The sequence below is a fragment of the Silene latifolia genome, chromosome Y (genome assembly GCF_048544455.1).
Source record: "Silene latifolia isolate original U9 population chromosome Y, ASM4854445v1, whole genome shotgun sequence".
In the NCBI taxonomy this organism is placed as follows: Eukaryota; Viridiplantae; Streptophyta; class Magnoliopsida; order Caryophyllales; family Caryophyllaceae; genus Silene; species Silene latifolia.
The window spans coordinates 370,834,594-370,852,267 of NC_133538.1; the positions used below are offsets into that span (position 1 = coordinate 370,834,594).

At 37.5% G+C, this 17,674-nt stretch overlaps 1 protein-coding gene across 1 annotated transcript; it reads right to left on the reverse strand.

Moving 5' to 3' along the window:
* Nucleotides 1-1,447: 1,447 nt before the first annotated feature.
* LOC141631833 (uncharacterized) lies at nt 1,448-3,519 on the reverse strand. The gene is made up of 5 exons (XM_074444455.1): nt 2,922-3,519; nt 2,507-2,643; nt 2,075-2,392; nt 1,881-2,032; nt 1,448-1,523 (listed from the first exon to the last, which is right to left on the reverse strand). Exons 1-5 carry the CDS (start codon nt 3,517-3,519, stop codon nt 1,448-1,450), a joined length of 1,281 nt encoding a protein of 426 aa, XP_074300556.1.
* Nucleotides 3,520-17,674: the final 14,155 nt, after the last annotated feature.

Below are 17,674 nucleotides of genomic sequence, written 5' to 3' on the forward strand. Positions count from 1 at the left end.
TCGATCGAACACCATTGACCACCACATTCACTCGATCGAACAGAAAAGGCTTCGATCAAGTACTCAGCCACTGAAACAGCTCGTTTCTTTATTTTTTAGCTTCCGAGACCACTTCACGATTCCCGAGGCAAAGGCAATTCCGCTTCAAATCTTCCATCTTCATAAAAGCATGCTAAGGGGACTGAAAAAGGCCTGATTCCGCTAATTTTGGGTCCATTCCTGCAAATAAAGCAAACCAAACCAAAGTAGCCTATTCGGGACATTTCATAGCTTAACACTACGAGAATTACATGGAAATGCGTGCATAAGAGGCCAAAACGAACTATATAAAATTCACGTATCAAATCTCCCCAAACCGAACATTTACTCGTCCTCGAGTAAACTAAATGCAAACTAATGGAACGGAATAGAAAACTCAGAGCTAACTACATGTTGTCCACTTAAACCGATTTAATGCAAACAAAACTGACACTTATATCCAAAACAGTCAAGTGCAAACGAGTTGTATGATATTTATAATAAGCTGAACTGTCGACCTTACAAGACCTTTAAGAATGGACTCTCACGGGTCACTCTTCTCTCATGAAGCAAAGGGTAAGCTATAAATGTAAGAAGAGAAGAAGAATAGTCACTCACCTAATCTACGACCCACATAGACATGCATGCAGCTAATATGATAGACAATTCTAACTACCATACACACATTCCAACCAATCAAGGTCCGTCATAGCCGAGGGCTTACAAAAATTATGGGAAAGTGAGGCTATGGGAAAATAAAAGGCAAAACATTATTTACATTTGAGGCTAATAGTCAAGCTAGCAACCTAACAGAACCAAGTGACAAAATCCGATTCTAATCCGTCTCAAAATTGAAGCGCAAGTGCCCCTTATTTGGCACACAAACTCACTCAACCAAAACAAAACATTCTCCTCATAAGATATAAATAAAGCATAGGAGTGAAGCCGTCAACAATCAACTTCCTTTTTTCATTTTTTTTTTTTATTTTTTTTTCTGTTTTTCACGTTTATCGTTTTTTTTTGTTTCTTCACGTTTTTTTATTTTTTTTCTCATTTTCAACTTCTTTTTTCGTATTCATCCTCCTTCCTTCATAAATTACCAACTCCAAGTCAGTGCAATACAAACCAAACTTGGCACAATAAATTATACACCGCAAAACATACACTAACTAGCTTGACAAGGCAGGCTAAATTTGGATGTAGTTAAGGGTCAAAAGGCAAATTTGGCTAAATGTGGAGTTTTATTTTTATTTATTTTATTTTATTTTATTTTATTTTGGGAAAATGTAAGTAGTTCTCATTGATCATAAAATTATCCCATTACATCAATACCATAATAGATCAAGTTAGTTTAAGGAACTATAAGGCTGGGTACCTCATAGTTCCTTCAACCAGTCAAGGACAATCCTACTATTACATTTCATGTCAATCAACTATATCTAGCTCTAACATCTTGCTGCACCTTCTGAACTAGACACACAGGCTTTATTACAACTTTGTCTATCCTGCAAGAATTGCGATGTTGCCACAAATGGTACATAAGACTTCCTAAGATGACCCCAATGACCTTCTTCATAGTAGCAGAGTGAATCCTCCATTTTATGCACCATTGAATACAATCATGTGCAGGCAATAGAACTTTGCACCACCTCTACACTAGATGATCGCAGTGCTTGCTGAAAGCACAACAAAAAAAGAGATGATTGTGATCCTCAGCCATAAGTCCACAGACTTCACAGTAGTTATTATTAATGATCTTCATCCTCACCAAACGATCATGTGTAAGTAGCCTATCTTGAGCAACCAACCAACAGAAAAAAGAATGTTTTGGACAAATCCATTTGTTTAAAACCCAAGGATACCAGGCAACCTTATCAGTAAGAGGTTTCAAATAGAGATACCCCTTCTGTGCAGTATATGGCTCTCCTGCAGAGAGAAAACTCTTGAAAATATTCTCAACCTGGCATATTTTCCTCCAGGCCCAACTTGCACCACTGCTAGGTTCATAATCCACCTATCTTGCAGATTTAATATAAACTACATGCACCCAACGAACCCAAAGATGGTCAGTCTTTTGCTGCACCCACCAGATATAAGTTCCAAGAGTGGCAATGTTCCAGGTATGAAGATCCCTTAAACCAAGCCCCCTCTGTTTCTTAGGTCTGCAAATTTTCTCCCGGGAAACCATGGCAGGGTTTTCCTTGGGATCCTTACCATACCAAAGGTACTGTCTGCACATTTTCTCAATTGCATCAATTACAGTCTTGGGTAAAATAAAAATACGAGCCCAATAGCAATGCAAAGTACTAAGGACAGACTGGATCAACACAACCCTTCCAGCATAAGATAACTTTATAGAACCCAGTCCCCTAATCTTAGTAACCACATTCACAATCAAGCAATTATAGTCCATTATGGATCAACGTTTAGGGGGCACATTAATGCCCAAATATCTAAAGGGGACTGCACTTCTCTTCATCCCTGTAACCTGCTCAATCTTCCTCATCAAGCTATCAGGAACTCCATTAGCATAGAAATTTGATTTACCACTATTCATCACCAAACCAGTAGCCTTAGAAAAGTAGTTAAAAGCTTTAAGCAGAAGATCTATAGAGGCTCTCTCACCTTTTCAGAACATAATTAGGTTATCAGCAAAGCAAAGATGAGTAAGGTTGATTCTCTTACATAAAGGATGGTGCCTTAACTTTCTATGTTTTTGAACAATCAGCAGGATTCTACTAAGACATTCCAAGCAAAGGGTGAATAAAAGAGGGAAGAGTGGATCACCCTGTCTTAATCCCCTTTGCCCCTTAAAAAACCCAAATGTTTCCCCATTGAGTGAAAGAGAATAAGAAGGGGTAGTAACACATTGCAGAAGAAGATCAATGAATTTTTTAGGAAACCTAGTAGCCTCAAGCATCTCAGAAACAAAAACCACTCAACGGAGTCATATGCCTTTTGAAGGTCAAGCTTCATCAATACTCTGGGAGAGCAGCTCTTCCTGTTATACATCTTAATAAGATCCTGGAAAATAAGTATATTGCCAACAATGTCTCTTCCTTTGATAAATGCCCCTTTAGAGGGACTAATAATATCAGGAAGAATACGACTCAGTCTAGCACAGATCACCTTAGACAAACATTTGTAAATAGTATTGCAGCATGTAATTGGCCTGAACTGCATCACAGTCTCAGGGATCTCAGTCATCGGTATTAAAGTGATGATAGTATTGTTAACTTGCTTCAGTAGATTCCCAGATTCATAAGCATTCTTGATGGCATTGATCACATCAGCACTCACAATAGACCAATTGTCCTTAAAGAACTGGCTACTGTAACCATCTGGTCTAGGAGCTTTGGTCCCAGGAATGTCAAACATAGCAGCCTTGATTTCCTCTCCAGTAACCTCAGCATTAAGGATATCACAATGATCTTGAGTAAGACGATTCCCATGTTGTACAATTTTTTTGTTTAGTTGTTTGACAGGAGTAGAGTTCCCCATTAGGTTTTGATAATATTCCTCAAAAGCCTGCTAAATATCCTTCGGATTAGAACAGAAATTACCATTCATGTCCCTGATCTGAAACACCCTATTCCTTGCCCTTCTCTTCTTGATTGCAGCATGAAAGAAGGCAGTATTCTCATCCCTACACTTCATCCAATCACACTTAGCTTTCTGTTTCAAAAATTGATCCCTTGCTTTAACCATTTCAATCAGTTCCCTGGCACAAGCTCTCTAACTCTCAATCCACTCCTTGTTCAAAGGGTCAGACACAAGAAGGGATTGGAAATGCTTAAAGGACAGCTCCGTCAAATCGGTAAGGTTCTCAATATCCTCAAAATTCTTCTTATTAAGCTGCAGCAAACCCTTCTTCAAACCCTTTAACTTACTAACAACTCTGAACATGGGCGTGCCCTGCACTTCCCTGTTCCAGCCATCTAAAACAACATCCTTATAATAATTGGCCAAACACCACATATTAAAGTACTTGAAAGAGTTTTCCCTCCACTGTCTCTCTTCCTCAAAGTGGACCAAACCAGGACAATGGTCAAAAAGTCCCTCAGGGAGAAAATGAACAAAGCTATCAGGGAAATGCTCAAGCCACTCCTCATTGATAAAAGCCCTGTCAATCCTACTGTAAATAAGAGTATCATTCCCTTGTTTGTAATTCCAAGTGTAAAATGACCCTCTTGCAGTCATATCAGTCAACTGACAGTCCCTTATAGTATCAGCCATAGGTCTAATTTCAGCAATTGTAATCTCAGCACCCCCAATCCTCTCATTTCTCCCCATAATAGCATTGGAATCACCACACAGGAGCCAAGGAGCATTAAGCTGCAAGTGATAAGATTTAACACTTTGCCAAAGGGGTTCTCTATCTCCCAGTGTGTTAAGGCCATACACCACTGTAAAGTAGAAACCATTCCTCTTAGCTTTATCAAACACTTTAGTGTGAATACATTGAATAGTAACATCCAATATATCCACATCAAACAAACCAGGGTCACAAATGAGCCAAATCCGACCTCCAGGATGAAGATTAGAATTAGTACATATGACCCAGCTAGAGCATATATTATTATTAACTTTATTCCAATTTCTACCTTTTATTTTGGTTTCTAAAATCCCAAACAATCCCACTTTATTCATAGCTAAAAATCTTTTTATTTTATTTTGCTTGCTTGGATTATTCATACCCCTAACGTTACAAGTACCACAGCTACCCACGATCAGCTATAGCAGAACTTGAACCCCCCTTTTCAATAAACTAACTATCCAACAACCCTCTTCCAGTCTTCTGCAATGAATGAGAAAGATAATCCATGAATGAGAGACCTCCTAGAGTAAACTTCCTTCTCTCACCATTATCCTGTCTCATCAGTTTGGTGATAATCCTCCTAGGAAACGTAGTCTCAACAGCAGGGGTCTTTTGAACCAGCATAGGAGTAACAACCAGATTCATGGGTGTCTGCAGCACAGTCTGGTTCTGTACTATAGGCTGTGTCAAAGGCACCTACACTGTCCTCCTCAAAGGTAGAGTGGACTTAGCAGGCTCCTTTTGTTTTGGGCCAGGGTTCCTAGGCTTCCAAACTTTTTTCACTGCAGGTTTGTCCAATCCCTTCCTACATTTATCAACCTTATGCCCCACCCCTTTACAGGCAGTGCAAGACACAGGTAACCAGTCATATTCAATTTTAACATATTGATTCCTACCATACTCATCCAAGAAATCCACTACAGAAGGAAAAAATTGGTCGACATCAACTTCAACCATAAGCCAAGGTAGTGTTTATGAAGAGTAGGTTCATCACATTTGACGAATTTCCCAACTCCACCACTCAGCTTCCTAAGGCTTTCACCACCCAAGTATTTGACATCCAGGCCAAATATTTTCATCCAAATAGAGACCCGAGTAACTTCATGCTTCACTAATTCAGTATCAGGTGTCCACTCTTTGATAATAACAGGTTTGTTATCAAATAGAAGATGCCCATTACTGAGAACGAATTGTTGTTGAGCTTTAGTCTTAAATCTTACTAAAAACAAACCATTCGGAAGAAACACAACCTTATCAAGCCCATATGCCTGCCATACCCTCTTGACAAACCCAATAAGTACAGAACTCGGGGGAATGTAAGCACCTCCCTGCATGTGACACCAACCACAAACCCAAATGTATGTAGGCAAAAAATAATTGAATTTCATATATGTGTAAATAAATGAAACATGCTATGCAAGGAGTATACTACTCGCAATCCTACATGAAACTGTTCATAAATGACATCAGTTTATAACGCTCTAAAACTTAGAAATTATAAGTAGTTTGCCAAAATTATCAGGTCAAGTCTATTTGTTCAGCTCAAATAAAACATTAACTCGTAGATTACGCAAATGACAAAGTGATGTGACTCATATTTGATAATAAACTGAAATGGGCAATGATGAAAGGATCCTTGGTAAATTGATCGCATCAAATAAAACATTACCTCGTTCCTATGCTTTATAACACATAATTGGGTCATTTACTATCTTTAGTTTCCCATTTTGCATATTCTTTGAGGTTTTGTCCCCTTGGTAGGAAAGGAGTGCTAACCTTGCATTTATGAGGCGGAATGGAGCTAAATTGATCGCATCCAATGATCAAGCATCAAGGAGAAGACATTACTAGAAGGCATATGTAGATAATAAAGTGAAATGGGCAATGATGAAAGGATCCTTGCATCCCCGAAATAATCCTTGCGGATTGTGAAGGAGAAAAAGAAGAGAAGCTGTCTGTCCCAGGATCCGAGCGGATTGTGCACAATTCGGGCGTCTATGAGAAGCAAGATCTGAGCGTCTTGTGCCCAAGATGAGCATCCCACAACGTCCTTGATGGGTGATGTCGTCGGGTCACATCCAATCAAACACATTTATAATACTCAACAAACAACTAGTTAGTGGTAAGTCGAGGTCGAACTATGGGACGGTGGTTACTCGAATTATTCAATCTAATTATGGTTGTGCTTGGGGTTGTAACAATTATAATGGGTTGATGATTCTAATCTAATAAAAGCAATAAACAAGCAACAAAAGGAAAGATGTAAACAAATGACTTAAAATGCTAGGATATCATGGGTTCATAAGGATATCATGGGAGTTGATCATACAAACATGTTCTCAATTATAAGCAAGCAATTATTGTTGTAAAGGAACCGAGTTGGTTTATATCTTACGGTTCTTAGGAAGAGTTGGGTCCCAGAGCCGAATCGATTAGATTGTACAACACCTACAAGTCGACTTACTTTCCCCCTAATCACTTCTATGCATGGTCTAACTAGACTCGACTTGGTTTATATCTTATAAGTCAAGTTGAATAGATAAGAGATGGTTGTAAATGCAAGGATTCATAGGCTTAGCATTTCATCAAACATAACATATGAATAGGTTGACATCACAACAAGCAAGCAAATTAATTATGTGAACTTATTAGATTAAGCATGAATAAATCCCCGTGTTAGTTTTTCCTAATTACCCATTAATCCTAGCTAAGAGACTACTCACTCATTTTCAAGTTTAACATGCTAACAAGGTTGTCAATCATATTAACAAGGCAAAACATGATGAACAAGTAAGAAAGATTAACAATAATTAAAACAAGGATTAAGAGAATTATACCTATGGAGATTTCCAATTAACAAAGCAAAGAATAATAGAAGTACTTGATGATTGATGGAAGGTTGTCAATCTCCCAATAAACCCAAATGATCTTCTAATTACCCAATAATAAGCTTGAATTACTCAATAATAAACCTGAACAATAATTAAAAAAAAAGATTAATGTGTAATTTTGTGGAAGGATTAAAGAATAATCTATTCTAATCTACTCCTAATGAAAGCTTAACCTAATCTAAAGAAGGATTGATTTAATCTAATGAAAACTTGATGGTTTGATTATTACAAGTGGGGTATATATAGTAGAGCATCATTAGGTTAAGAAAGGGTAAAATAGTAAATTAACAATGCTAATTGTTGGTAAGGAATCTCTCCTCTCAAAAAAAGATGCAAGTCTCCTTTTTGCTAGTCTTAAAAAAATATGCGTGGATCGTGTTTCACGTAGCAAGGAAGAACTTCCTGTCTAGGAATACGCTCGTCCCGAGCTGAAAACGTGCATCCAGAGCTTCAACTCGAGCGGTTTGAAATTGACCCGAGCGGGTTCATCAGTATCCTGCTCCAGATAGGCTTGACCCGCGCGGGTTGAGCTGATATTCCCTTTCTTTTTGCTTTTAAGCCTAAGATGCCTCTATATACTCTTTATTTCTTCTTCCTTGGTCATCATTATTGCCTCCACTTCATACTTAGTCTATCAAATATCGTCAACAAGCTTCCAAATATGCACGAAAGACGGAAATTTTCGCCTTATCATCTCCTTTCCTACAAAACATATAAAATGCACTAGGAAAACAAATAGGAAGGATTTGACGGATAAAATGGTCATGAAATGTTATAAAAGTATGAAAAATAGGTTCAATTAGGGGACTAAATGTGCGCCAATAATAGTCACATTAATCCTGATACGAGCGTCTCCCCAGTGATTCGAGCGGATTACAAGGCAGTACCAACCGTGCCTCAGCACGGAACGAGCAGATTGACACGGGACCATCAAGAGGGATATGCTAATTTTCTTTGAGAGGAGCATTTCCTCAACTTTTCTTAGTGACCTAATAGTCATTTAAGCCCTTAGTAACCCTAATCCTTGTACCTAATCTTTAGTATAAATACCCCATTGCACTACTTAGATTAGCATGCTCTCTTAATCAAGTTGTAATCATCCTTTAATGTTCTCTTAATCCATCTTTAATCTTGTAATCAATTCTTAGTCAAGTTATAATACAATATTAATCTTTCCTTAATTTCTATATTGTTCTTCCTTTATTTTGTGTAAGTAGAAGATTATTTGGGTTTATTTGGAGGATTGACAACCTTTCATCAATCATCAAGTACTTGTATTATTCTTTTCTTTATTATTTGGAATCATCTTCATAGGTATAATTCTCTCTTAACCTTGTTTTATTATTGTTAATCACTTTCATTTTTTCATCATGTTTTGTCTTGCTAGTATGATTGACAAACTTGTTAGTATGTTGAACTTGATAATAAGTGAGTAGTTTCCTTTACTAGGGTTAATAGGGAATTAGGGAAAACCAACATTGGGATTTATTCATGCTTAATCTAATATGTTTTCATATTTAATTTGCTTGCTTGTTGTGATTTCAACTTATGCACATGCTATGTTTGATGTAATGCGAGCCTATGAATCCTTTCATTTTTTACCCATCACCTATCTTTTCGATGAGACTTGTAAGCTTATACACCAACTCGAGTCTCATTAGACCATGCATATAGTTGAATAGGAAGGACTAAGCCGACTTGTAGGTGTTGTATAATCTAATCGATTCGGCTCCGGGACCCAAACCTTCTTAGGGTTTGTAAGCTTATACACCAAATTGATCCCATTAAAACAATAAGTGCTTGTATCTAGTAGAGAACATGATTGTATGATCAAATCCCATAAATCCCCTATGAACCCATGACGCCCTAATACTTTTAATCAATTGTTTACACCTCCTTTTTATCATCTTTCTTGTTTTTCATTACTTTACTTTTACTTTGTTGATTAGTTTAGTTGATCTCCTATCTCAACCAAAATTGTGACACCCTAAGACACAACCATTTACAATTGAATGTCCTACATCAATAACCGTCCCTTGGGATCCAACCTTTACTTTCCTCTTTCCTAAGAGTAGTTTGTGAAGTTATAAATATTGTTTTGGTTGGTAGCTTTTGAAGACGAGTTTAAACCGGACCAAAAATGGCGCCGTTGCCGGAGACGGTGTTAACTTGATCTGATTTTCATTAATTGCTTTTAGTTATGTCTTTCTTTACCTTGGGGAAATCAATCTCCTCATGGTTGTTCTAATTGTTTTCAAGTTGTTTGATATTTTTCATGTCTAGGAGATCACAAGGTAACTTGTTACCCATTGAAATTGAAAGAACCTTAACCAACAATAGAAGACTTGCTAGAGGTACGTTAAGAGGTATTGGAGAGATTTTGGACATTCAAACAATTAACATTGAGTTTACCAACCCTTTTGCAAGAGAAGGAGAGGACAACCCAATACAAAACCCACCACAAAATCAACCCACAATGCCTAAATTCTCATCACATTCCGTACGAACAGAGGAGAAACTACTAAATGATACTCCTACACCACCGCATCTAACTGGTAATTTCATTGCCAAATCCGCATTCATACAACTAGTTGAGAGAAGTCAATTTGGAGGGATGCCTAGTAAAGACCCTCACTCACATATGGAGACTTTTTGTGACTATTGTGATGCGATTTCTGAAACCGGAGTTACTCAAGACCAAATCCGATGAGTCTTATTTCCTCTTTCTTTGATTTGTACCGCAAAACAATGGTTGAAAAGTCTATACAAGACTACTCTTGGTATTGATTCATGGAAGAAGTTATCACTTGCTTTCTACAAGAAATTATATCATCCGGAGAAGACTAACATGTTGAGATCCAAAATCACCGAGTTCAAGCAAAGGGATGAGGAGTCTAATGTCAACATTATTTGCGCACATTTAGTCCCCTAATTGAGCCTAGTTTGCATACTATTATAACATTCTATGGCCATTTTATCCGTCAAAACCTTCCTATTTGCTTTTCTAGCGCATTTCGTATGTTTTGTAGAAAAGGAGATAATAAGGCGGAAATTCCCATCTTTCGTGCATATTTGGAAGCTTATTGATGATATTAGGTGGACTAGTATGAAGAGGAGGCAATAATGATGACAAAATATGTAGGAATAAAGTGTATATAGAAAGATCAAAGGGCTAAAATCAAGGATGACGAGAAGGAAGCCATTTATGAAGAAATTGCTCGGAACCCAATACAAGAGTTGCTCCTTTGGCTCTGAAAGTATGCTAGATGGCACGGCGTCCGAAAAACAAGTGATCTAGGCTTTTGAATCACTACAATAGGAGTCCGGATGAGAAAATGACGTCCATTTTACAATCCGAGCTCAAAAAAAGAAGCTGTTCGCCAATCCGCGCGTCCCGAGACTGAAGACGCTCGTCCCCTGAAGGAATCCGCCCGTCTTCCTACAAAGACGCCCGTCTTCCCCTGTTTTTGCCCGAGCGTCTTGCTCCAAATCCGCCCGTCTTCCCCTGCTACAATCCGAGCGTCCCGAGACCAATCCGCTCGGATTCCCCTGCTACAATCCGCCCGTCCCGTGCCTAAGATGCACGGATTCCAGGCCAGAGCAATTTTGTCTCTTCAAGCTTCAAGAAAGATGGCCATCCTTCCAAAAATACCGGCGTTTCCTTAAGTAGGGACTTAATCGTCATTTATGCCTTTAGTTAACCTTAAATCTTGTACCTAATCTCCACTATATATACCCCATTTGTAATAATCAAACTATCAAGTTTTTAGAGTAGAAAGTTTCCTTAGATTAAATCAAGCTTTCATAGATTAGATTAGGAGTAGATTAGAATAGATTAATCTCAATTTTTCCACAAATCTCACATTAATCTCTCCTTAATTATTGTTCAAGTTTATTATTCAAGTTTATTATTGGGTAATTAGAAGATCATTTGGGTTTATTGGGATATTGACAACCTTCCATCAATCATCAAGTTCTTCTATTATTCTTTGCATTATTATTATTGGAATCTCCATAGGTATAATTCTCTTAATCCTTGTTTTAATTATTGTTAATCTTTCTTACTTGTTCATCATGTTTTACTTTGTTAATATGATTGACAACCTTGTTAGCATGTTAAACGTGATCATGAGTGAGTAGTTACTTAGCTAGGATTAATGGGTAATTAGGGGAAACCAACATGGGGGATGATTCATGCTTAAATTAATATGTTTTCATGGTTTATTTGCTTGCTTGTTGTGATCTCAACTCATGCACATGTTATGTTTGATGAAATGCTAAGCCTATGAATCCTTGCATTTTTTACCCATCACTTACCTTTTCAATGAGACTTGTAAGACATAAACCACCTCGAGTCTCATTAGACCATGCATGTAGTTGAGTAGGGGAGACTAAGTCGACTTGTAGGTGTTGTACAATCTAATCGATTCGGCTCCGGGACCCAAACTTTCCTAGGATTGTAAGATATAAACCAACTCAATCCATCACAACAATAATTGCTTGCATCTAGTAGGAAACATGTTTGTATGATCAACTCCCATGAATCCCTTACGAACCCAGGATATCCTAGCATTTTTAATCAATTGTTTATATCTTTCCTTTTGTTGCTTGTTTATTGCATCTATTAGATTAGAATCATCAACCCATTATAATTGTGACAACCCCAAGCATAACCTTAATTAGATTGAATAATTTGAGTAACCACCGTCCCATGGATCGACCTCGACTTACCGCTAACTAGTTGTTTGTTGAGTATTATAAATGTGTTTGATTGGATGTGACCCGACGACATCACCCACCAAAATGGCGCCGTTGCTAGGGACGGTGTTGTTTATTTGAATTGTTCTTTTGTCTAGTTTTAGTTGTGCTTCTTTTTCTTGAGTTTTATTGTACTTGTTCTATTTCACATACTCAACATGTCTACATTCACTTTTTGGCAATATGAAAATGAATCACTTGATAAATATGTTGCAAGATTTGAAGATTATATGACTCATGCTTGGCATCATGGTTTTACTCTTTCAAATTATGAAGCATGTTGTGTTGTTTATAATGGCATGAACCTTGAAACCCACAACTTGGCATTTCACTTGAGTGGTGGTAGGATATGTGAGATGAGTTGTGAGGAATTTTGGGAATTTGTTGAGTTCATGACCATCCATTGTCTTAAGCAAACTATGCATGATATATTTGAGAGTGCTAAGGAAGGTATGGAAGCAATAAAAGCCACATTTCAAAACTTCATTGAGGAAAACTATGAAAATGAGATTTGTGAGGATGAGAAACCTTCCTATAACCTTGAGTCAACCCACTATGCCCACAAAATTACCCCACCTTGGGAAGATGGAGTGTTAGATGAGGAGAGTGATGATGAGGAGGAGTACATTCTTGATTGTAAAACTAATGCTTGGATGTCGTCATCCTACTCTTCTTATGTTTCAATGAAATCAACCTCCATGGAATTTGATGTTAATGGGCAGAGTGAGAATGATATGGATGTGAACTTAAGTGAAAACTCACCCTTTGAGGATGACATATTTGAGGGAGACAATTGTGTTGAGCTTGGTGAGCCTTGCTATGACAACCCCTTTGATAATGGACCTTGTTGGGATGAGGAATATGATGAGGACATTTGGGAACCCCAAATAGACACCCTTAAAGTCACCTTGGATGATAATGAGAGTACTTGCATTGAATGTAATGATTTTGACTATTTGGAGGATGAGTTGAGTGAATTGCCAACCAACTACCCATTTCATGTTCCTACCATCCATCATTTCTCTTATGATTTTTGTTATGATGCTCTTGATATGCTTGTTCGGTCTCTTACTTGGGCATTATTTCATTGCATAATCTTGTGTTGTTATCCATGCCTATTTATTTCTCACTACCAAGAATTTGACCGACTTCTACGTGCTTTGAGTGCTAGTGATGATTTTCCATGAAATTGTTAATTAATAATATTTGGTTTAATGGAGTTCCTCAATAACCATTAATTTGTATATATGCATTTAGTATAGTTTGCATTGTGATATATCTCACATGATTAGATTAGTTTGCATTGTATTTATCTCACATGATTCATGTAGTTATTTGCATATAGATTAGAAGTCACGCATAGGCACTAATGGCCAAACCTATTCATTTCTACACTAGAAATAGTGTTTAAATCGGTTTGGGGAGGTTTGATCATAGGTGACCATAGTTTACTAGAAATCATGCATCATATAATATAGTTTAGATTGCATTCATTTGTTATACATGTCATATAGAATGCATTTAGTAAGAGCATGCATTCATTTATATCATATCATTGCATTTGTACTTTATTTCCAAAAAAAAAAAAATCAAAAAAAAAAAAAATTCAAAAACATGTATTTCCTTTTTATTCCTACTCCTACATGTACATTGAGGACAATGTCCAAAATAAAGTGGGAGATGGGAATTTATATTCCAAAAATGATAAAAATTGAAAATTTTTGAAAAATCACAAAAATATGTCTTTTAATTTCATATAACAAAAACCAATAAAAATTTGAAAATTTCAAAAACCAAAAACATGTTTTTTAATTTAGTAGTGTAGAATTGTATATACTTGTGCTTTTGTTCTCTTCTCACATAGATACAACACTACATTTGAGGCATTAGCAAGGGAAAATGAAGACCGCTTGGTATGATCGTTCTAATCTCTATTTCCCTTCCATTTCTTTTTCATTATATGAGGAGGTTGGGCTTACATGTCAAGGAGGATGTGGTTGCGGTTTGTGTATCTATGTGTTGTTAGGAGTTGCATTTAGTTTAAATGACATATTAGTTGGTAGAATCATATGCATTAGGATGTATATATGATAGTTGCATCATGGCATGTAGTTTGCATGTTAGAAAAATTTTGCGAAACCGTCTACTTGGGAAGCTTGACAAGTGTACATAGGCCCTAGTAGATGCTTTTTCTTCTTAAGACTTTGCTTGTTAGAATGCTTGTAAAACACCCTAGGATGTGTCATGCTAGTATCCTTTGACCCATGGATTAAGGCCTAGTCAAGAGTACCTTGTGGTGTGATCACTGCTTGGCTACCGTTTATTCCAAGGTGACCCTTGAAACCATGCATCCATGATCCATGTTCTACCACATTTTTGTCATCAAAGGGAATGGGCACAAAAAGAAATCAATTTGAGTTCAAAGAAATTAAAAGTGAAAGAAAGTTTGCAAAAAATGCATCAAATGAAAAGAGGAGCAAAAATAGAACTCCTAAACCTTCAAATATAAGGCACCCTCACTACATATGGGGTGACTTTGAAAATGTTCAAAAAGAAATGCAAAAAGTTGAAAGTTGTCAAGTGTTGAAAAGCCAAAAATCAAAAGAAATGGCAAAAGAAAGTGTTCTCAAATGTTATATGCCACAAGAAATTGGGAGGAAAACAAAAACGAAAGCAAACTCCCAAAGTGAAACTCAAATATCTATTGATCCCTTTATCCATCGTATCTATTTTTGTGCATGGTAGAGAGGGGACGACCCTTCTTCTAGTCTAGGCAAGAGGGGGAATTCCGCAATCCTCCAGTGTTTCTAACACCATAGGGAGTCTACTCTTGACAAAAGCATTTAACGATTGAGGACAAAGGTACCCTAGCTTGACACAACTTGGAGGTGATTTATTGGTATCCTTCTAGGCTTAGTAGTTTGAAGAAATTGCATCTATGAAGGAGTGTGTACCCTTGAATTGCTTCCCTTGTAGATAATTTCCGCCACTTAGATGAGGAATGTGGCTATTCTTTTGTAGATGCATCCATTACTTGTTTTGTGTGCTTTAATGCTTGGATGTGTCGCCATTTTGGCAAGACCCACCTTGCCTTGCAAGAAGGCATCCTACCTCATGGTTGTCTTGTTGTGAGTTGAAGGGGCGGAGTGAGACCCGCTAATTGTCTCACATCGGTTATATTAGTAGGATAGTTTAAATAAAGGTCTAGTTTTAGTCACCTCTTTACTCGGGACGAGTAAAGGTTCGGTTTGGGGATATTTGATGTGAACATTATTTGCGCACATTTAGTCCCCTAATTGAGCCTATTTTGCATACTATTATAACATTCTATGGCCATTTTATCCGTCAAAACCTTCCTATTTGCTTTTCTAGCGCATTTCGTATGTTTTGTAGAAAAGGAGATAATAAGGCGGAAATTCCCGCCTTTCGTGCATATTTGGAAGCTTATTGATGATATTAGGTGGACTAGTATGAAGAGGAGGCAAGAATGATGACCAAAGATGTAGGAATAAAGTGTATATAGAAGGATCAAAGGGTTAAAAGCAAGGATGACGAGAAGGAAGCCATTTATGAAGAAATTGCTCGGAACCCAAAACAAGAGTTGCTCCTTTGGCTATGAAAGTATGCTAGATGGAACGGCATCGGAAAAAGAAGTGATCAAGGCTTTTGAATCACTCCAATAGGAGTCCGGATGAGAAAATGACGTCCGTTTTACAATCCGAGCTCAAACAAAGAAGTCGTTTCGCCAATCCGCGTCCCGAGATGAAGACGCTCGTCCCCTGAAGGAATCCGCCCGTCTTCCTACAAAGACGCCCGTCTTCCCCTCTTTTTGCCCGAGCGTCTTGCTCCAAATCCGCCCGTCTTCCCCTGCTACAATCCGAGCGTCCCGAGACCAATCCGCTCGGATTCCCCTGCTACAATCCGCCCGTCCCGTGCCTATGACGCACGGATTCCAGGCCAGAGCAATTTCGTCTCTTCAAGCTTCAAGAAAGATGGCCATCCTTCCAAAAATACCGGCGTTTCCTTAAGTAGGGACTTAATCGTCATTTAAGCCTTTAGTTAACCCTAAATCTTGTACCTAATCTCCACTATATATACCCCATTTGTAATAATCAAACTATCAAGTTTTTAGAGTAGAAAGTTTCTTTAGATTAAATCAAGATTTCTTAGATTAGATTAGGAGTAGAATAGAATAGAGTAATCTCAATCTTTCCACAAATCTCACATTAATCTCTCCTTAATTATTGGTCAAGTTTATTATTCAAGTTTATTATTGGGTAATTAGAAGATCATTTGGGTTTATTGGGAGATTGACAACCTTCCATCAATCATCAAGTTCTTCTATTATTCTTTGCATTATTATTATTGGAATCTCCATAGGTATAATTCTCTTAATCCTTGTTTTAATTATTGTTAATCTTTCTTACTTGTTCATCATGTTTTACTTTGTTAATATGATTGACAACTTTGTTAGCATGTTAAACGTGATCATGAGTGAGTAGTTACTTAGCTAGGATTAATGGGTAATTAGGGAAACCAACATGGGGGATGATTCATGCTTAAATTAATATGTTTTCATGGTTTATTTGCTTGCCTGTTGTGATCTCAACTCATGCACATGTTATGTTTGATGAAATGCTAAGCCTATGAATCCTTGCATTTTTTACCCATCACTTACCTTTTCAATGAGACTTGTAAGACATAAACCAACTCGAGTCTCATTAGACCGTGCATGTAGTTGAGCAGGGGAGACTAAGTCGACTTGTAGGTGTTGTACAATCTAATCGATTCGGCTCCGGGCCCCAAACTTTCCTAGGATTGTAAGATATAAACCAACTCAATCCATCACATCAATAATGCTTGCATCTAGTAGGAAACATGTTTGTATGATCAACTCCCATGAATCCCATATGAACCCATGATATCCTAGCATTTTTAATCAATTGTTTACATCTTTCCTTTTATTGCTTGTTTATTGCATCTATTAGATTAGAAACATCAACCCATTATAATTGTGACAACCCCAAGCATAACCTTAATTAGATTGAATAATTTGAGTAACCACCGTCCCATGGATCGACCTCGACTTACCACTAACTAGTTGTTTATTGAGTATTATAAATGTGTTTGATTGGATGTGACCCGACGACATCACCCATCATAGTCATTGTATGAAGCATGGGAGAGATTTATGGACACTTGTCGTTCTTGTCCACACCATGGACTTAGCGAGTGGTTCCTTGTGCAATAAATTTGGAATGGTCTATATGAAGACTCCCGAATCATTCTCAATATGGGATCTAATGGTATGTTTACCGAAGTTGATGACAATGAAACATGGGCCAAAATTGAAGAAATGGCAGTTCATAATTCACGATAAAGTAGGCCTCGGAAGGCTACTAGAGGAGGAAAATATGAGGTAGATTCCATCACTCAATTCGGTGCTCAACTAAGTGCACATATTGACACCATCAATTTGAAGTTTGAGAAGGCCATGGCTAAGCTTGATGAAGGTTCCAAATAACCCAAACAACATGTTAATGCTATGGTGGCATCATCCTCAATTCCAAGTAGAGTATGTGAGAGTTGTGGAACTTTGGGACATGACGAAAGTGAATGTAGGGGAACAAGTGAACAAGTGAATGTTTTCCAAGCATACAAGAGTGGCACCCCTTATTCCAACTATTAC